This window comes from Fusarium odoratissimum, assembly GCF_000260195.1.
Source record: "Fusarium odoratissimum NRRL 54006 unplaced genomic scaffold supercont1.22, whole genome shotgun sequence".
Classification (NCBI taxonomy): Eukaryota; Fungi; Ascomycota; class Sordariomycetes; order Hypocreales; family Nectriaceae; genus Fusarium; species Fusarium odoratissimum.
In genome coordinates, this window is record NW_022158707.1 from 334302 (window position 1) to 353367 (window position 19066).

General features: G+C 48.4%; 9 protein-coding genes and 1 non-coding gene across 11 annotated transcripts; 5 read left to right on the top strand and 5 right to left on the bottom strand.

Moving 5' to 3' along the window:
- Positions 1 to 115: 115 nt before the first annotated feature.
- Positions 116 to 2896, top strand: FOIG_11595 (uncharacterized protein). Of its 2 annotated transcripts, XM_031212169.1 has the most exons (4): positions 116 to 319; positions 371 to 738; positions 789 to 1054; positions 1103 to 2896. In XM_031212169.1, exons 1-4 carry the CDS (start codon positions 201 to 203, stop codon positions 1859 to 1861), a joined length of 1512 nt encoding a protein of 503 aa, XP_031058146.1. In that variant the 5' UTR covers positions 116 to 200; the 3' UTR covers positions 1862 to 2896. The 2 variants fall into 2 exon arrangements, with proteins under 2 accessions (XP_031058146.1, XP_031058147.1); XM_031212170.1 differs by having other exon boundaries at positions 116 to 738.
- FOIG_11596 (uncharacterized protein) lies at positions 2019 to 3905 on the bottom strand (the record flags this gene model as incomplete). The annotated part of the gene is made up of 2 exons (XM_031212171.1): positions 3603 to 3905; positions 2019 to 3549 (listed from the first exon to the last, which is right to left on the bottom strand). Exons 1-2 carry the CDS (start codon positions 3794 to 3796, stop codon positions 2019 to 2021), a joined length of 1725 nt encoding a protein of 574 aa, XP_031058148.1. The 5' UTR covers positions 3797 to 3905.
- Positions 3906 to 4649: 744 nt separating this feature from the next.
- FOIG_11597 (uncharacterized protein) lies at positions 4650 to 6670 on the top strand. Its single transcript, XM_031212172.1, has 3 exons — positions 4650 to 4900; positions 4957 to 5531; positions 5583 to 6670. The coding sequence occupies exons 1-3, from the start codon at positions 4888 to 4890 to the stop codon at positions 6483 to 6485; spliced, it is 1491 nt and encodes a 496-aa protein (XP_031058149.1). The 5' UTR covers positions 4650 to 4887; the 3' UTR covers positions 6486 to 6670.
- A 1860-nt stretch (positions 6671 to 8530) lies between these two features.
- On the top strand, positions 8531 to 9845 carry FOIG_11598 (subtilisin; the record flags this gene model as incomplete). The annotated part of the gene is made up of 2 exons (XM_031212173.1): positions 8531 to 8848; positions 8916 to 9845. The coding sequence occupies 2 exons, from the start codon at positions 8531 to 8533 to the stop codon at positions 9843 to 9845; spliced, it is 1248 nt and encodes a 415-aa protein (XP_031058150.1).
- A 1092-nt stretch (positions 9846 to 10937) lies between these two features.
- On the top strand, positions 10938 to 12602 carry FOIG_11599 (uncharacterized protein; the record flags this gene model as incomplete). The annotated part of the gene is made up of 8 exons (XM_031212174.1): positions 10938 to 11033; positions 11086 to 11273; positions 11320 to 11361; positions 11412 to 11478; positions 11536 to 11576; positions 11675 to 11764; positions 11815 to 12157; positions 12212 to 12602. The coding sequence occupies 8 exons, from the start codon at positions 10938 to 10940 to the stop codon at positions 12446 to 12448; spliced, it is 1104 nt and encodes a 367-aa protein (XP_031058151.1). The 3' UTR covers positions 12449 to 12602.
- A 179-nt stretch (positions 12603 to 12781) lies between these two features.
- On the bottom strand, positions 12782 to 13987 carry FOIG_11600 (uncharacterized protein; the record flags this gene model as incomplete). The annotated part of the gene is made up of 1 exon (XM_031212175.1): positions 12782 to 13987. One exon carries the CDS (start codon positions 13985 to 13987, stop codon positions 12782 to 12784), a length of 1206 nt encoding a protein of 401 aa, XP_031058152.1.
- A 607-nt stretch (positions 13988 to 14594) lies between these two features.
- Positions 14595 to 17221, top strand: FOIG_11601 (uncharacterized protein; the record flags this gene model as incomplete). The annotated part of the gene is made up of 9 exons (XM_031212176.1): positions 14595 to 14696; positions 14748 to 14890; positions 14946 to 14987; positions 15041 to 15107; positions 15158 to 15185; positions 15241 to 15253; positions 15314 to 15403; positions 15459 to 15801; positions 15853 to 17221. 9 exons carry the CDS (start codon positions 14595 to 14597, stop codon positions 16090 to 16092), a joined length of 1068 nt encoding a protein of 355 aa, XP_031058153.1. The 3' UTR covers positions 16093 to 17221.
- FOIG_11602 (uncharacterized protein) lies at positions 16015 to 17269 on the bottom strand. Its single transcript, XM_031212177.1, has one exon. The coding sequence runs from the start codon at positions 17221 to 17223 to the stop codon at positions 16138 to 16140; it is 1086 nt and encodes a 361-aa protein (XP_031058154.1). The 5' UTR covers positions 17224 to 17269; the 3' UTR covers positions 16015 to 16137.
- Positions 17270 to 17447: 178 nt separating this feature from the next.
- FOIG_11603 lies at positions 17448 to 17531 on the bottom strand. Its single transcript has one exon. It is a non-coding gene; the product is annotated as a tRNA-Asn (tRNA).
- Positions 17532 to 17645: 114 nt separating this feature from the next.
- FOIG_11604 (uncharacterized protein) lies at positions 17646 to 18781 on the bottom strand. The gene is made up of 3 exons (XM_031212178.1): positions 18415 to 18781; positions 17726 to 18368; positions 17646 to 17676 (listed from the first exon to the last, which is right to left on the bottom strand). The coding sequence occupies exons 1-3, from the start codon at positions 18540 to 18542 to the stop codon at positions 17647 to 17649; spliced, it is 801 nt and encodes a 266-aa protein (XP_031058155.1). The 5' UTR covers positions 18543 to 18781; the 3' UTR covers position 17646.
- Positions 18782 to 19066: the final 285 nt, after the last annotated feature.

The following is a 19066-nucleotide window of genomic DNA, read 5'->3' on the forward strand; positions in this document are numbered from 1 at the left end:
GCGGCTTCGAGTTAGCACATTCCTTATCATTTCGATGTTATCGTTATCGCTCTCCATGATACGTGTATCTCGGCGCTAGTCTATTTCAGGTCTCTACAATTCCTGATCTTGATCTTTCGACTCGTGGCGACGAGCTATCTCGGCCCGAGGCATCACCCCTCACGTCAATCGAGACATTGGCAAAGACTTGATAACAATGGATGTCATCCTTTTGTCATAAGCTACGTTATAACCACATAATAATTAATCCACTTCGTGTTGTAACCCCCTCCTGTCACGCGTTTGGTTTGACATCTATGAGCTCACGGTCGCGACGCGGGTAAGTAACTTGACCATAACAACGACGATATCTCATACTAAGAGCCCCCAGTTGCTGGACTTGTAAAAGAAGACACAAGAAATGTGACGAGAAACGACCCGTCTGTGATAGATGTGTCCAAGCGGGCATGACCTGCGAGGGTTACAAAACACGATTGACATGGGGCTCTTCAGACACTGCAAGCTCAGCAGGGGGTGGTATAGTCTTGAAACCAATTCGTCCACCACGCCAGAAGAGTAAATCTCTGCGTAATAGAAGGGTAAGCCCCGCTGTTGAGACCGTGGGAGACCCGCTGGTGGACTTGCCCGACTTTTCGTCAATGCAGTCGCCAGATGAACTGGATCTGCTTTGCTTGCAATTCGAATCATTATCAGAAGGTTTACCAGACGAGGAAGTCTCACAGAAGCTTATGAACACTTGTAAGTAGACACAATGATACTTCACGACCGATCATCTAACTAGGGTATAGTTACTACCATCGGATACCAGACGCTCACAGGTCGTGCCGGACATGATACCACGTTTAAATCTGACATTTTACCACTTTGTGAAGATAGTATCTGTCTAAAGCACGCTTGCTTAGCGTATCAGGCAAGTCTTGATGTTGATACCAGTCATTTAACACCTCTCTACATGCAATCGGCTCTTTCAAACTATCTCAATGACTTGGAAAATCCAAGCATGTTGTGCCAGGATGTCACTTTGGCAACGGGGGTCTTATTATGCAGCGTTAGCGTAAGTCGAAATCTCACATTCGTACCAGAGCTATACTAATACTCGCAGATAAACTCACTATATATCTGGTCACCCCTGCTGAAAGGTCTTCACGGAGTCCTCCAAGCACGTGAGCTGTTGAATGATCCACAGAGACCCCCCGTGGCAAACCATCTCCTTGAAGCTGTCGGGCTATTAGATATACCGTTCTTCACTCTGAACAGGATTACACCGTCACTAGAAATATGGAAATCCTATGTCCAACCACACAAACACTCCGGTATTGAGCAAGTGTCAGGGATACCTTATAGTCTGATGAATTTGCTAGCGAACATGGACTCTACCACCATCGAACAAGATCTGTTGCAGTGGCCCGGAGAACTTGGCGATGAGTTCGCACAGATCCACCTCTGGGAAGCGTTTCGACTCGCCGGTATTCTTCACAGCCGCTGTCTGGCTGACCATCCCCAAGATCAAACAAATCCACCGACAGCCAAGGTTAGCACCGAAATATTACGCATGAAGGTATTTGCATCGATTCAAGCGATCATCGGAATCGGAACGTTCAACTTTCGACTCTCACTCGCCAGGGCCATATTATACCCTCTTTTCATAGCTGGCATTTTAGCCGAGAATGCCCAAGAACAGCAGCTGACCCGTGTGGCCTTCCAATACATAATGCAAAAGGGACAAGAGGGAACGGAGCAGATAATATTGGATATTGTGGCAAAAGTTTGGAAGAATGGGAAAGGTGGCAACGAAGCGTCTAAGTTGATGATAGCTACTGAGGCTACGGGGGAGCTGAATGCTGAGATTCATCTCTACTAAAGTTTCGTAATAAGAGCGCTTCAGAGCCTAAACCCAATGATGCATTCATATCTGCACGGGCTCAACATACCTTGATGAATAACAGCAAAGGTCACAAAGATCAGGATGCTAGAGTGAAGAATGCGGAGATCATATTGAGCTGCCCCTATGGTATCAGCTAAGCTAAGACTGCTTCCTTGATTCCGATAGCATCAGCGACTACTGGTTCGGCCTTGATATCCTCACTAAACTCACGAGGTCTGTCCTCAAAAGTCCCCATCTTATCCCTCTTACAGGCAAGGTTGTCAATAGCCAGTATGAGCTCTTCCAGCACACCCATATCAAGAATCTTCTGCATACGAGAATACTTTCGCACATTCTCATCTTCAGCTTCCGTAACGACTTTGCTAGTCCCGTCTGGTCCAAACCTCATCCATTGATCACCATCGGTGACTCGAGGCCATGGATCTTTGCCGTAGGAGTAATCGATAAAGCTACCAGCCATAGTTCTTGCAAGTTTTTGCTGGCCTGGAGTCAGTCTCTCGTCGAAATTGAGAAAGACATATAGTAGATCGAGTGCGTGGTAGGCTTGACCCTTGTATATGCTATCATGAGTGCACACCTGGTCGAAGTGATAACCAAAGGTTTGCGGAATATCTGAACGGTGAACAGCGATCCAGTTGTGGATTTTGAAGACTGAATCGCCTGTCATGTCTTCGAGGGCTTTCAGAAGCTCCTCTTTCGAGAGATCAGGAGTGACACCATAGAGATCAAGGATCTCATCAGTAGCCTTTTCACTCAAGAACTTATTCATGCCAGTTCTCCAAGAGTCAAAGGTCTCCTCAGCAAGATCCTCAGTGAAAATCATCGCCTCGTCAGTGGTATCTCCAACCATGTAGCTCTTAAGCCACGCCGGAGGTGAAGTGATACCGTTGGCGGTAGGTTTCGTCTTGTGGAAAACACCATCGTCGCATGGATTGCCCGTGGCGTTGAGGAGGCCCTCCACTGGGATCGTTGCAGCAGCGACGACAGCCTCAGGGACGTTTCGAAGCTGATTGAGAGCAGAAGGTGAGTCCGCATCAATACCAAGGTATCTCAACAAAGCGCGGTAATGCTTTTCGTGGTGCTCCAATGGCCATGTCTGGACGGTGTTCAAATGACCAGACATGGCGATGGCGCGATGGAAGGGCGCCGGATCCTTAGCAGCGATGTGGTGAGACACGCTCATACCTCCAGCAGATTCGCCGTAGATAGTGACGTTGTCGGGATCACCGCCAAAAGAGGCAATGTATCGATTCACCCAATGCAAAGCAACCTGCTGATCGTAAAGACCAAAGTTCCCTACGCCTTCAAGACCATCGCGCTCTATATCTTGCTTGATTGCGGCCGATGCGAGAAAACCGCCGAGGCCGACACGATAGTTGAGGTTGACTGTGACAACTGGAGTGTTGCGGGCTGCAGCAAAGGTCGTCAAGTTGACGCAATCGAAGACGCCCTTATTGGCACCGCCAAAAAGAAAAGATCCGCCATGGATATACACCATAACGGGAAATTTCGCACCAGAGTCAGAGCCCAGTCTTGGTGTTGTGATGTTCATGATAAGGCAATTGAGTTCATCTTCAATTGGCTCTTCAAAATGGGGCGCAATGTCAACAGGGATAAGGATATCTTCAGGTGTATTGTACTCCGGCGGGTTTGGCGCGCTGGGTCTATAAGCAGATTCAGTAATCATTACATAGCAGCGAACTTTGATCTTAATTACCCCAGCTTTGTCCCATCGTGAAAATCGTCAGGCCACGAAGTCCTGAGTTGTGAGCGTGTCCAACGCTTGGAGAGCGACGCGTAAGGAATGCCACTGAATTGGTGGATGTTGTTAGGGAAGCTCAGGCCCTTCACAACACCAAGCCCCTGAACGCTAAGCTCTGTAGTGCCGATCGGAGTTTTGCTGGCAGGCATGTTGACCAAGTTGTCGAGGAAAAGCTCGTTGAATAGAGAAGAGATATTGGAAAATGAGGCTCTTTGGTAGAAACACGTCTATACAGTCCCTAGGCAGTTTTTATAAGCTTGATAACAATGAATTTTACCCTCAAACACTTCAATTACAGAGGGGCAATTGTCGCATTGGAGATGCAGGTGAACGCTTGGTGATCCACTAACTCGATTAAGCAGGCTGAGGAGCGTCCAAACCCCGCAGACGCCCCGCGACATGATGATAATCTTTCTTAGGTACGGTAGAATATCGGTATGGGCGACTTTCGTCGTTGAAACGAACCCCTCAAGTTGCTCGGAGGCGGGGTTTGTAGATTGTGTTATTCGGATCCCGAGATTACCGTCTCAGAGACCGAGGGTTCCGTATGGGAGGACACGGCACTACTTGCGACGAGGCGTCTAGACGCAGGACCACGAACAAGATAACATTATGACTTGGAAGGACAAATAGAATTGAGGCTCGTTTATACGACAATCGGGGATGGTGAAGGTAAATGTACTGGATAAACTGCCTTATACAAGACGACGTTACCATTCTTATTTTGCTGAAGATGTCGACGGGAGAAACATTCCAGCTGAGCATGAATAGCGGCCCCGAATTATAAAGGATTTTCGCCTCGCTTCTAGAAAAATAATACTACAATCCACAGAATAATAATGACTGATAGCGAGACCTACAATTATGCTCAACTGAAGAGTTTCACCTGAGTGAGGCCATCTATTCGAGCTGAGACCATGGTGCCACCAATCGGGTCATTGCAGGGGATCTAGACCCAATGAAGCATGCCTATGCGAGGGGGGATGTTCCCGATCCTTTTCAGGGATCATGTCAAGCAATAGATAAGGGAAAGACCATATCGAGGCAATAGAATACACAATAATCTTAATCGCTGACTATATCTCAAGAGCTGTGTCGTTCAGTTTCCGGCTTCACATCGAGTATGAACATCATATTCTGACCCATCTTGTAACACCAACAAGCAAGGCTTACCCCGCGCGTTACATTCCAATTGATACCGGGACTTGAGAATACAACAAAAACTCATTCGTGTTCAAAAATGACTGGAAACGGTAAGCCTATGGCCCTCTCTCTATCTCATATCATTTGCTCTGACTCACTGTATTAGGATTCATCCAAGATGTCGTGGAGCTCATCACCGTTCAGTCGGAGCTACCGAGTACAAACCCAACGGCACCGACCTGGCAGACTCCACCGCATCCAGCCGTAGCAAACGCGCAGTCCCATGCCTTGCCCTCAGAAACCGATATCGTCATCATTGGTTCTGGAATCACCGGTATCGGCGCCGCACACAGTCTCTTGAACCATCCGAAAGGAACTGGTCTCAGGGTGACTATGCTTGAGGCCCGCACGGCCGTAAGCGGAGCGACTGGGCGAAATGGAGGACATCTTGTCTCTGACAGCGATTCTTTGTTTCCAGCTCTTGTCGACACAATTGGCGTTGAGCGTGCGATAGAGACTGTGCGGTTTAGCGAGGCGAACATCCGTCGCCTAAAAGAGCTTATCGCCCAGTTGAATCCGGAGGATAGAGAGGCTGTGGAATTTCGCGAGGTGACATCAGCAACATCGTATACTGATCAAACTTCATTTCGAGGCGCTATTGAAGAAGTCAAGCAACTACTCAAAGCGGTTCCTGACAGTGAGATCAAGTTCAAGGTATACAACAGGGAGGAGGCGGCCAAGGTAGACTGAGTAACACTCCTTCATGCGCCAACTGCTGACTGCTTATCGCAGATCTTCAACTTCACAAATGTTGTCGGCGCAGTTGCACAAACAGGAGTCGCAGCCTTGTGGCCATATCGGCTTCTGACTGCAGTTTTAGCGTCTACAAGAGAAGAGTTCTCAGGCCGCTTCACCATCGAGACGATGACGCCCGTTCTCTCGGTACAGTTCCAGGACGATGCGATGGAGTACCCGTACCTAGTGCGCACATCAAGAGGATCCATTCGAGCTAAAAACATCATTCATTGCACTAATGGCTACTCAAGCAATCTGATTCCTGGCCTGGTTGGCAATCTATATCCACTACGCGGGACTATGTCTACGCAGAACCTTGGGCCAGCCTTTCCACGAGCTGGTCACGAGATGTCTTGGTCCCAGGTTTCTCTTGGCACATACGACGCGAAGACTGGACACATTCATTTGGGCCTATACTACGCTCAACAGAATGCAAAGACCGGGGTTATGTTCCTCGGTGGCGAGTCCCAGAGCCTTCGTGGTCTTCTCACAAGCGATGACTCGAATGTTGCAGATGATGCTCGCCAAACCCTAACTTCTGCAGCCCCAAAGATCTGGAAGGATGCAGCTCCCGCAAAGGCAAGTAATGTCTGGTCCGGAATAATGGGGTTCACGGCAGATGGTATGCCGATTGTGGGAAAGCTTCCGCATAACCTCACGGGACGAAGTGGAAGTGGAGAGTGGATTGCTGCGGGGTTTAATGGGCATGGGATGGATAAGTGCTGGCTTACTGGCGAAGCTATCGCAAGGATGGTGCTTGGGGAGACAGACGTACCTGGATTTCCCAAGGCATACCTGTTGAGTGACGATCGGATGAAGAGTTGGTCACCTGAGGGAGCTGCTGAAACTCTGATGGATCATATCATGGTGGGAAGCCAGGCTCCGACAAGCCATCTTTAGTGTTCCCCATGTGCTTTTCAGCTTAGCATAGCTATTTTCAACGGGCTCATGAGTATAGCAATTCGCATCATCAGGCGTCCCATGTTTTGAGTAGCATTTAAAGGCTTGGAGGCACCAATCACAACCGGTCCATGGTGATACTGGCATTTTCTAGATGAACAACCCGCTAGTAACCACGAAAGACCGTTAGAGAAGTTGGGGGACCCCGTTCTACTCAGCCAGCGGCTACGATAAATACGCACCATAGATCAGATCCAGTTCAACCAGTCAGGAATTACAATACACGATCTGATTCTGCGTCTCGGAACTATTGAATAAGTTTAACAAGCTTGTTTCTCAGCCGGCCTCGCCTGAACGGCGGCTCGTAGCTTCATCACCCCATTCAAAGCTCTTGGTGTCGGACTAAAACATCCGGCGTCGGTCTCGATCATAAAGAGGGCTTTTCAGCGCTACTTTGGCTCTTGATCTGGACCTATGTCGGCTTTTTGTGATCCACTCACTCTTCCAGACACTTGAGCAAGTTAATATGGTCAGCCGCTCCACGCTTCAGCCTCAAAGGCTATCACATACCAGAACTTCGATGGCCAATGGTATTCAGTTTTCATGAAACTTGAGGAAAGGCGGCTATTTATACACTAAAATAGCAGGTCATCCTTGGGAATCCCAGCCAGCCTCGTGGTCACCCGCCTCTGGAATGTAGTGGTCATTTTGTCTCGAGAAACAGGCGCTATCGAAAGTCTCAAGCCACAGCCGACTTGGGACCTGCAGTTGAACATGAGATTGATAACAAGCTTCTGACTCTGAAAAACAGCGAATACGGCATTGCTGAGTGACTTGTCGACGAGTGCCAATACTACAGTATGTTGTTGGGAAGTTGAAGACACTTCTTTGGGGCATTATGATATTGGTCTAAGTATTTATCGACGGCTTTCAGTGGTCAGCAGATGCCATTTGAGGCAATATAATGGTTCGGAACGTATGCAGGTTGTCCTTGCTGGTCTAGGCCATGGTCTACGGAAAGAACAGGACCTATCCCAAATGTCTGACTCTGCAGACCGGAGATCGTAGAGCAAGCCACTCAAGATCCACTAGGGGTTCAGCCAGCCAGAGACGTGAATTGGTAGACTAACGCAAGGGGAACCGGCACAGCGTGCATTAGATAGACATTGTGCAGTCGACCTCACAAGGCGGACCATCGACAGGTGGAATAGATTCATCAGATGCACTATTGAAGTTAGCGTTATGACTGATTTTCTTAACCGCTCATCTGAATGGGCTACAAGTTATGAGATATGAGCTGATGCGGTGTTTGGCGTGAGCAAAGACGTTTTAGAACATGCTTCGAACACCGAGGCTCAAGAACCTTTACCCGGGAGCAGTCCAAAAACGAGCTTTGGTGACATTCAAGCGGTTTCCAATAAACTTGATTCAGGCCTTTGTACTTTACCGAGATGTCACAGAAGAATGCCATTGTCATAGCCGGGGCAACTGTATAAAAGGACACAATGCCATGTTCTCCCTCCCTTATCCCTCGCATTGTCATTCGGCCCCACGTGCCCCAACCCTTCAAAAAAGTGAAACAAACAGCGTCCCTTTTTCTGTCTATTGATTTCAGAGTTCAAATCCATATCACTTTATTCCGGAAAGGGAATTCAGCTGCGAACTAGCATGCCCAAAGAAAAATAGTCACCCACAGCGCTGGAATTCGGGGTCCTCCAACACAAATCCAGCCACATCCAGACCAGCCACTGTTCGTTTTGAGGGAGCATTTTCGGATCTAGGGTCAATAGCTAAAAATTAAGCATGCTCAGGGACGGCCAGGGACGGGTGGGGAAACGCATGTTGATCGCAATCAGCTACGGCGGTGCGCCATCTCGTCTGCACTATTCGCAGGCGAGCTTGGGCTGAGGAGAAGTCCCAGTGACGGGTTTAATATTAAACATGTAGAGCAGTATTTAAGGACGGGTATATATGACCCGCCGTTGATCCTCCAGAATTCCTTCCAAGAAAGCACAATCATCACATTCTGACTTCTCTTCTTCATCATGGTGAATTTCAAGAATATCGCCCTTGCAGTAAGCGTCCTTCTTGGATGCGGACTTGCTGCCCCTGCACCTGCTGCCCCAGCTGCTGAGGCCGGCGCTATCATCCCAGGCAGTTACATCATCACCTTGAAGCCTGAGGTCGATGCTGTCATGGCCAAGACCCATTTAAAATGGGTCAAAGGCGTTCACAAGAGAAGTCTCACCAAGCGCGAGACTGAAGTTGGTGTCGAAAAGACTTATGACAGCAAGTCTGGCTTCCAGGGATACGCTGGATCATTCGACAAAGCGACGATCAAGGAGATCAAGAAGAGCCCAGATGCAAGTCAAGCCTTTGCTGTCCGACGCCAGTACCTAGATGAACAAACAAGCTAACTATTTGGTCAAGGTCCTGGCTGTTGAGCCCAACCGTGTATGGAAGCTCAATCGCATCAAGAGCAAGCGAAGCCTCGAGAAAAGAGACGAGATCATCCAGAAGAAGTCAACCTGGGGTCTCGGCACGATCTCTCATAGCAAGAAGGGTTACAAGGAGTACATCTATGATGACTACGCTGGCACTGACATGTATGCCTATGTCATTGATGGCGGTGTCAGAGTGACTCACAACGAGTTCGGTGGCCGTGCAAAGGCTGCTTGGACCAACTGGAAAGGTAACAACAAGGACGATGACGGTCATGGAACCCATGTTGCTGGTACCATTGCTGGTAAGACCTATGGTGTTGCCAAAAAGGCCAACATTCTCGCTCTCAAGGTCTTCAATGGCGATGAGTCTGACACGTCTATCGTCCTTGACGCTTTCAACTGGGCAGTCAACGATATCATCAAGAAAGATCGCACATGGAGAGCCGTTATCAATATGTCACTCGGTGGCGAAAAGTCAACTGCCTTCAACAAAGCTGTCGACACTGCATCCAAGAAAGGTGTCGTCACAGTTGTCGCATCCGGTAACGATGCTATAGATGCCGCCAAGGAGTCGCCTGGTTCTGCCTCGACCGCAATCACTGTTGGAGCAATTGACTCCAACTGGGCTGTCGCTGACTTCTCCAACTGGGGAAAGACTGTTGATATCCTGGCCCCTGGAGTAGGTATTACTTCTGCTGGTCACAAGTCCAACACATACACATTTACTGAGGATGGAACCTCAATGGCCGCTCCTCATGTTGCTGGATTGGTCTTGTATGCGATGAGTGTGGAGGAGGTCGAGGGAGTTGCCGATATTACGGCGTGGCTGAAGGAACTGGCGACTCCCAAGAAGATTTCTGGAAACCTTCGTGGAGCGCCTAATCTGATTGCAAATAACGGTAATGGGGTTCAGTAGAATAGTCGCGCAATCAAATTTGTATATGCTGTAAGTTATTGAAAACAGGTCGATCGTCGATGGTCAATTTTACTCTTATTCTTCAATGCCCTCGTGGTTTACGGCTCGCTCGGCGACGTTCAACTTGTCGGGTGCAGGGTATCTTGAATCTGGCTCACCTTTGGGCAGTTCTTTAGATTGAGAGTGAGTAAAGGGATCCTGGAAAGCAGAAGACCTTGCTCACAAGTGAGGTAAATACTTGTGTAGGTTTAGGGTAATTATTAGATGAAGTTAGCATCTTTTTTGGCCAGCTATTTTTTAACCCGCAGTCCAATCATCCTAGGTCTTCTGGCACCCTGATGAGCAATTGAGTTGAGCATCAATTACGTGTCATCCAGAGATCTATCCCGAAGATACCGATTATATTAAAAGTGACTCTCTAATTAGTAATTGCCGTGCCTTGCGACTAATCATTCTTCGTAAGTCGGACAATATCGCTCTCCGCGGGCCTCTAAACCCTCGAGTCGGATTGATGGACATAATTCAGATCGGCCGGATGTAACGGTAAATTGATATCTATCTACCGGCATGCACAGACTGCAAATCCCGCTCCCACGGATATAACGGACACGTCTTCTGACAGTCGTATTGTTCCCCTGTCACCCAACATAGCCTCTCTTTTATCTCAGGCGGAAAAGATGGCAGCCTTCGATTTCATATCACCAGCTCTCGATTGGCTCGGCTCTGTGTGATTTTCGCGTATTTGCTCAACGAGGCCGCCCGCGGAAAGCTCCCGGTTATAAAGAAATTGGTAGCTCGCGTGGGAACAAGCACTACCAAGCCACTAAGATGACGATCCAGTGTCCGAGCACCTGGAATGTTGCCCCAAACTTCCTCCAATAGGTTTAATCGGCACCGCCACGCCGTAACACTTTGCCTTTTGCGTCTAGTACATCAATATTGGCGTCACAACCGAACGTGCCGCGCTACTGGGGGAATAAGCAGCCAGTGTCGTAATCAGTGCTGAGTGAATTGATAAAACCCCCTCTTTGACCACGAATTCGTAGCACTGTCATCGCTTCAGAGGCCTCATTCAAGAGAGACTGCAATACAATGGCTAGCGAACCTACAGAAACGCCTGGGCTGACTCTGCCGCCCGCTCCAACGCCGGCTTGGGAGGTCTTACAGAACCTCCAGCAAGGCCAAGAGGTCCGAAACTTGTACGAAGAGTTTGAACATATTGGCTGACTTGAGTGACCAGAATCAAGATCCAGAGCATGATGATGCCGAAACTGACGAGGGCTTTGATGGTCACAGTGATTCAGACCTGGACTCTGCTCTGGGATCCAACGTGGCGGACTCGACCTATTCCTTGAGCTCAAGTATTTTCGAGTACCGAACCCTGCATGGTAGGACCTATCATTCAGATAGAGGTACAGCCCAGTATTGGTATGAGTACTTCCGTTCAACATGAGACGGTTCTAACAAGCCCCAGGGCATCCAATGATGATCAGGCCAGCCAATCTCTGGACATTGCGTAAGTGAACGCACTGTGAAAATATGATGAGGGCGTCTAACAATAGTTAGACATCATTTTACTCTACTTCTGCTGGAAAATAAACTACATTTGGCACCTCTCAAGCCTGATATTCAGGTTAGATTCATTGGTCCTGCCGTATCAGATTTCATTTGCTGATAATAGTTTTGACAGAGGGTGCTTGATATTGGGACGGGAACAGGTAAGACGCCCTGGTATTGACTCAACCATTTGTTTCTAACGAACTTATAGCTGTCTGGGCCATGTAAGTAACGACTGGATTGGAGATTGAATGAGACTGATCACGATAAAGTGACTTTGCCGACGAACATCCTCATGTCGAGGTCGTGGGCACTGAGATCAGCCCTATTCAGCCAACCTGGATGCCATCAAATCTACAGCTGTAAGCTCCCCTTACTGCCAATAATAGCGCCGAAGCTCACCCTTAGGTAGCGAAATCGAGGACTGCAACGACACCTGGACCTTCCGACCCGACTCCTTTGACTTCGTCCATATGAGATTCATGCTGGGAAGCATTACAGACTGGACTGCCACTTTCCGCGAAGCGTTCACAGCTTGTGCCCCGGGCGGCTGGGTCGAAAGCTACGAAGTCTCATCTACTATGGAAAGTGACGACAATTCTATTCCGGATGGAAGCGCTATGAAACGCTGGGGTGAAGTATTCGAAGAAGGCGGCCAACGTGCAGGAAGAAGCTTTGCTATGATCCGAGAAGACGTGCAGAGGAAGTCGATGGAAGAAGCGGGATTTGTCAACATCCACGTCGTCGACCTCAAGGTAACTTCATACTCCATGCCAATTTTCTGGATCAGCCTAACAGTTTCGCAACAGGCACCACTGGGAGGCTGGCATACAGACGAACGACTCAGGCAGGTTGGACATTATATGCAGGCAGCTCTGGAGCGAGATTATGAGGGGTATCTTCTGTTCCTGGCGTGCGAGCTTTTGGGATGGACTGAGGATCAGGTCAGAGCTCTGTGCACTCAGCTCCGACGAGAGACCCGATCAGGTCAACATCATCCGTATTTCAGACAAAGGATTGTGTACGGTCAGAAGCCTGAAGTTTGATTCGAAGCAAGTGGTACTTCAGTAACTCAATATTGGATATTGCTTAGGAGGACCAGACCGCTGCAGATAGATTTAGGTAAATTTAGGACGCCTTTAGATTAGTCATTTTGGCACGATAAAGGTCCTAAGTTTTCTTGCCTCCCCTCGACAGGGCCCAACATTGGTCATGCGGCATCTCCGTAAATTTGTAACGTAGCAGGTGACCTTGAATATCAGATTCCATGAATTTGTAAGTAGGTACGGTGAGATTATTGATCAACTTCAACCTCATAACTTAATACTACAGGCATAAGAGATCCCCATATAGTCCTTGAAACCTCATAGGCGTGAGGCCTATAAGTGAAACACGCATAGCTCTGGTTGGTAGGCAGAAAAATCGTAAAATGGTATCAAGAAGCCTCGTGGCCGTTGATGGTCCTTACCTAATGGACCTTGAGGCTCGAGAGGAAAAGTCCAAAACCCAAATGCAGTTTGAAGTTCGCTATCAAGCTGCTTTGGGGTCCCAATTGAAAATTGCCATGGCCCTTCAGGGGGTGACATTGTTCCTCTGTCAAAATACTCTTGCCACCTTTTACCTTCGTCCTTGAGATAATCCATAGCACCCGCTGTATTGGTAATAAATGGCGATTCAGCTCCGTCGGTTGCATATGCAAATCTGAAGTCACATGGCATTGTCGGTCTGAGACGCTGAAACCCGCTCATCCAATCCTGAACAATTTGCCCAGAATCAGAGAAGGTAATAATGCAGATACTATTGAGTATATCGTCCTCGATAGGACGTGGGTCTTGCTGCCGTGAAAAGCTACCAGTCGCCCCCGCAACAGGAAGTGAACGGGGATACCTCAATGGGAACTGGCGGCCGAGGCAGCAGCTGAAATACTTGGCGAAAGCCATGTTTACTCTATCCCACTCAGTGTAATGTATAAAGGTGACATACCGAAGTCGGCCAATAACTTGGCGAAGCTGGTCTGTTGAAGCGGCAAGTTCATAAAAGCGACCAAACGAGAGACTACTCCTGAGTCTAAGAGATAAATTACGTAGTCCTGCCTTTTCGCGATCATGGCGCCAAATGTCGTTTGCAAAGGTTGTAAAATGTTCCAATCCGTGAATCTCCAGAGTGTCCAGCTCAGGGTTGAACCAAAGCGTTCCTGGTGCGTGTAACTTAGACCCCTTGACGGAGTAGCAAGGAAGATGTACCCTGTAGAATCGACAAGCGCTTGCGCGAGATTCGGCACTGGTGCCGCAAATAGCATTAGGTCTTGGAGGATTGATGAGCACTAATTTATAATGTTGATTGACAGGTGGGTGGCGAGGGGGTGATATTCGTCGACAGAATTCGCCAGATGGCCCGTCCCTGCCCCAAAGCTCAACCGCGATATATCGCTCGCACATGAGGTTTTGCTCCCAAATTATGTCCCTGACTTCCTTGGGGAGGTTTGGGAACAAATGAAATGTCGAATTCGACTTTGCCGATACAGGATTGAAGAGGCCTGGATGTTGGGCGGATGACTCACTAGAGGATGGCGTGGAAGACTCCATGATGAAGATGGAAGGTTGGAATGAAATGAATGCAGCTCCGGCAAATAAGGCAGAAAATGGTTCTTATATATGTTGTAACTGAAAGTTTATCGGTGACTCAAAAATTTGTCAACTACCACCAGGAAACTTTCGTTGATCAAACTTTGTAATACTATACTTTCAGATGCCGACGTATTATTTGCAGCTGTACGTGTAACTCAGGACATATTTTTCTGCATATGGACCATTATTCGTCTATGGCTTTCTATCGTTTATCGCGAAAGCGGCGATACACTTGGTTGATGGATTGAGTATTAGACTACGCAAGATGACACTTATAATTCAAGACACGGCTCAGAGGCCATCCATAGCCCCAAGCATATCATTTGCTTGAAATTTAGCCAATCATTAAAATCAACGTTGTATTTCATTGCTATTCCGGGAAAAATCCACATGGATTCCCCAACGGTGTTAGGACGCGTTGGCCGAATCATATCATGAAGCTGTTGGAAGCGAACCAACAGAATGACCGGGGGTAGAAACCTTTCCAAGACACATCCTCCCATTGCGGGATTTATGGATGCTTCATTCCTTGCGAAAAAAACCATTTTTTTGTGCGACTTTGATCATGGCATTAGACGAAACAACTCCTGCTACAGCGACTGGAGAGGATGATTCCACGACAGCTCAACCTCTGCATCCAGTCACGCACTGGGAGCAATTGAATGAGGTATGGCAACATCAGTCTAGCTTCAGGTAACACAGTATTGACGCATTCTAGGAAGAGGAGGCGCAGGATAACGATGCCGACTCTGTCATCTCCGCCCCCGCCGAGTCGACAGCGTCAATGACTTCGAGCATTTTGTCGTACCGAACCATTCAAGGACGAACGTTTCACTCAGAAAGAGGAAATGCTCAATACTGGTACTGTTGTGTACAGTTGACCTCGCGAATCCAGTAGCTAACGCCATTTCATCAGGGCTTCCAATGATGAACAGCAGAATGAGTCTATGGATATAGTGTGAGAATTCCCATCATCTGCTGACCCATTCTTTCGGCCGCTGAATCTGTCAGACATCATTTCCTCAGCCTTCTACTTGATGATAAACTATTTCTATCGCCTTTGAAGGATAATATACAGGTTTGTGAATAACCATGATCTTTGGTCGCCTCGCAACTCACATCAGTTAGTCAGCTCTGGATATTGGAACCGGAACAGGTAGGATGATTGTCTTCAGATTATCAGTGGGTCAATACTGACGAAAGACATCTAGGTATTTGGGCTATGTACGTATAAGACGAACGCCACTAGTAGAGAGAGCATATGCTGATGCTGAAACCCGGAAGTGACTTCGCCGACCAATTCCCAGGCGCAAAAGTCGTAGGTACCGATATCTCACCTATCCAGCCGTCATGGGTTCCACCGAACCTCGAATTGTGAGCCAGATGTACCATTAATCTGTATCTTTCTGCCGCTGATATCTTCTGAAAGCCACATCGACGATTGTACGCAGCCATGGACATTCGCTCCAGATTCCATCGACTTTGTTCACATGCGCTATCTGTTTGGCAGCATCAAAGACTGGTCAGCCTTATTTAAAGAAGCGTTCCGGACATGTAGACCCGGCGGCTGGGTCGAAAGTCACGAGGCTTCAGCAATGATGGAGAGCGACGATGGAACCGTCACAGATACCAGCGCTATGCATGAATGGGGAAGATTCTTTATCGAGGGGGGGAAGAAGATGGGACAGCCGTGTACCATCATCGAAGATGACCTTCAGCAAAAGTGCATGCGCGAGGCTGGCTTTGAGGATATTCAAATCGCTGATTACAAGGTAAGGGTCTACCCTGACATCCACGATCAGGGACTTGCAGCTGACTTACAGATTGCTATCGGTGGGTGGGCAAAAGATAAGAAGATGAGAGAGATTGGTCAGTATGTTCTAGCCGCTCTGGAGCAAGACTTTGAAGGCTACGTCTTGTACATGGCAAGCCAGCTCTTGGGCTGGTCTATGCAGGAAGTCAAGGTATACTGCGCGCAGCTGCGCCGTGAGCTTAGATCGACTGCGAACCATCCTTTCTTTCGTTACCGCGCGGTTTATGGTCGAAAGCCACAGACTTCTTGAATCGGGTTTAGATATCAACATTCATTTAATACGATATCTCTTCGCTTATTCATTGAATCTATCGAGACGAAAATGCTCAAGATTTGGATCCATCTCGCCCGTGAGGATCTGTTTGCTGAGCAGTTCTCCGACAATAGCAGCGTTTGTAACACCAGAGTGCATGACAGCGACACTGACCGCTTCCAGGCCAGTTGGGCCAATGATTGGCAGGCCGTCTTTAGGAGTCGGCTTGTAACCCACTGTGTAATAGTCAAACTCAATGGTCTCTCCCCCAACCAGCGTTGATCGGACCTTGGAGAAGACTTGATGTGCCATTGCTTCCGGATCGTCGCCTGGGTCATCGCCTGGATTCTCGCAGCCCGCCTTGATGATTCCATCTGATGTCTGCCGAATGTATAGATATTTCGAGTTGACTACATGCCTGACCAAGCTTTCATTAGTCGGTTTCGAGTTTACAATCAGCGCTGGTACCGAGGTGATAGGGACTGTGATTCCTTCAGTCGCCAGAAGGGGCACACTACCCAGCCCAGCAGCCACGACAACATGATCGCCAGAGATCTCCTCGCCAGAAGCCAGCTTGACTCCCTTGACGCTTCCACTCTCCTGGAGAAGCCCCTTAGCTGTCGCTCTGATTACTTTCACGTTGCCTTGGGCTTCTGCATTCGCCACGAGCATCTGAGCGACAACATGGGCTTCCATAGCACCCTCTTCAGGGTAGTAGAGGGCCCGATCTGGCAAGGTAGACTGATCAAAGAATGGCTCTTGCTTAGAAACTTGGGATTTCTTCATGTCGGCGATATCGTAGCCCCAAGCAGTGAGGTTACTCTCGGTCTTCGCCAGGACCTCAGTGGGTTTGTGCCAATTAATGGAGCCACTCCAGGAGATTGGAAGGTCTGGAAGCTCCGTATGGATCTGTTTCCATCTCTGTAGGGATCGACGGCGAAACTCGTAGTAGAACTTTTGGCTGACGGAGCTCGCATTGAGCCAAGCGAAAGAGGCTGTGGAGGCGGGCCCACCAATGTCCTCTGCAATGACGGTTACGCTAGTGTGTTGAGCCAGGTGCCAGGCGATTGCGGCACCAATAATACCGCCGCCAACGACAATGATGTGAGGTTGAGCGGAAGTTGCCATGCCTTGTTGGAATGTTTAACGGAAGAACTGAAGATTGACGTCAATGCGAGCGGGGGCTTGAGAATAAGCCAGAGGCTCAGGTTACACGAACCCCGCCTTTCAATCATCATACATGCGTAATGACAACAAGTCGGGTGACCAGAAGGATGGGAAAGGAAAAAGAGTCAAGTTTGTGAGTGATGAAAATATCAATTTGGACAAAAAAGTGAAAATGAGAGGCTAATCTCCCCCGGGAAGGCTCGAACTTCCGATCTCCCGATTGTCTATGAATAACAGTCGGACGCTTTAGCCAACTAAGCCACAGGGGATCAGCTAATTGGATAATGACGACCATTCAAACTGAGGGTCATATTCCCCAAGCGATTTCTTCACGTTCTAATCATTACATGCAGCCAATTGATGCCGTCCATCGCTCTCATGTTCCTATAGTTTGGGCTGCCGAGATGAATCAAACTGTGGCAAGTAAGCATGCTTCCAAATGGAAAGATAACAAAAAGCATACCTGAATATTGTGGTCCTGATTGAGCACGAGGCCGCGTTGACCGAAGGCGATCCATGAATTTGGGAGATTGATCATGGCTCCATGCCCTGCCTCAAAATCTTTCTGGGCTTTCCTCACGTCCGCGACGCTTTCCTTACCGTGTAGATGGATTGCGAAGATCAAATTGAATTTTGGACGGTTGGGGTTGCTCCCAAAATAAGCATCCGGGTTGAGGCTCAGCTCTACTGGAGTATTCGCAACAAGAGTGCGGACCTGGCTCCCTGCGAACTTCTGCAAACTATTGACGAATCCCGTGATGATATCGTCGGTTTCGCCGCCGGTTACAGTTAAGTAGTACATCGCGACAGGTGAAACCGATAAGGTGTCAACGTCTTCAGATGGCACGTTCCCAGACTCGTGTAGCGGAACAACTCTTTCCTGAACGGTCACGGGTAATGCCGATGCAAAGTCGGAGAAGTTGATACCATCCGGCCCGACGTGTTCTCTGACATATTGCGAGCCGAAAATCGTCTTCATATGATCTTCAGATTGGAAGTAAAGCTCAACGATGTCATCGGAAAAGGCCCACCAAGGATTGGCGTTTACGCCTCGGCCTTCTTGATTATTGTATACCGCATCCTGGATATGGGTCTGGAAATACTTTCTGCGAAACCTGTTAGAGTTGTATGGTGGAAGATTAGTCGACATACGATGGAGTAATATCTGGAGAGGGTGCTTGGCTGAGTTTGCCGTGAACTTGGAAGTGATAGTCGAAAAACTCCTGTCGGGTGAGACCGGGCTTTCTCCTAATGGCTACTATTTGCTTAATATGCGGCATGCTTGTTTTCTTTTTTGAAATTTTGACAGCGTTGTTTTACTTGCCGAGAACATGGACGGTTTGTGCGACGGAACTTAGCTATATAGCTGACACCTAATGCCGAGTGACCTGATGTTGTGGGGCCGATTCCGATATCCGCAAGTCAATGGCCGAGTGGGATCGATTTTCTGAAAGTCGAGTATTGGTGAAGTGATTTCTGACGAGTTGAGCCTCGAGATGCGGCGACCCGGTAATGGGGGAGCTCCGCGGGTGGTTAAAGCCGGCATTGGGGGGCATCCTGGCGGGACCGAAACACCGCCGTGATGACATGATAGTTCTGCATTGACTAAGCGGAAGACGGCATTCAGTGATTTACGTCCCCACGTACATAGGAAATTTCCAAATGCTTCAAATGAACAGAAAGTGTATCATAATTTCATAAGGTAGTCAAGAGAACCATTCAAGTGCTATAAAACCCCATAAATCACCCACCATAGCCACCCTTTCTAGTCCGCCGGTAACAAAAACTCTCCCTTCTACCCTAC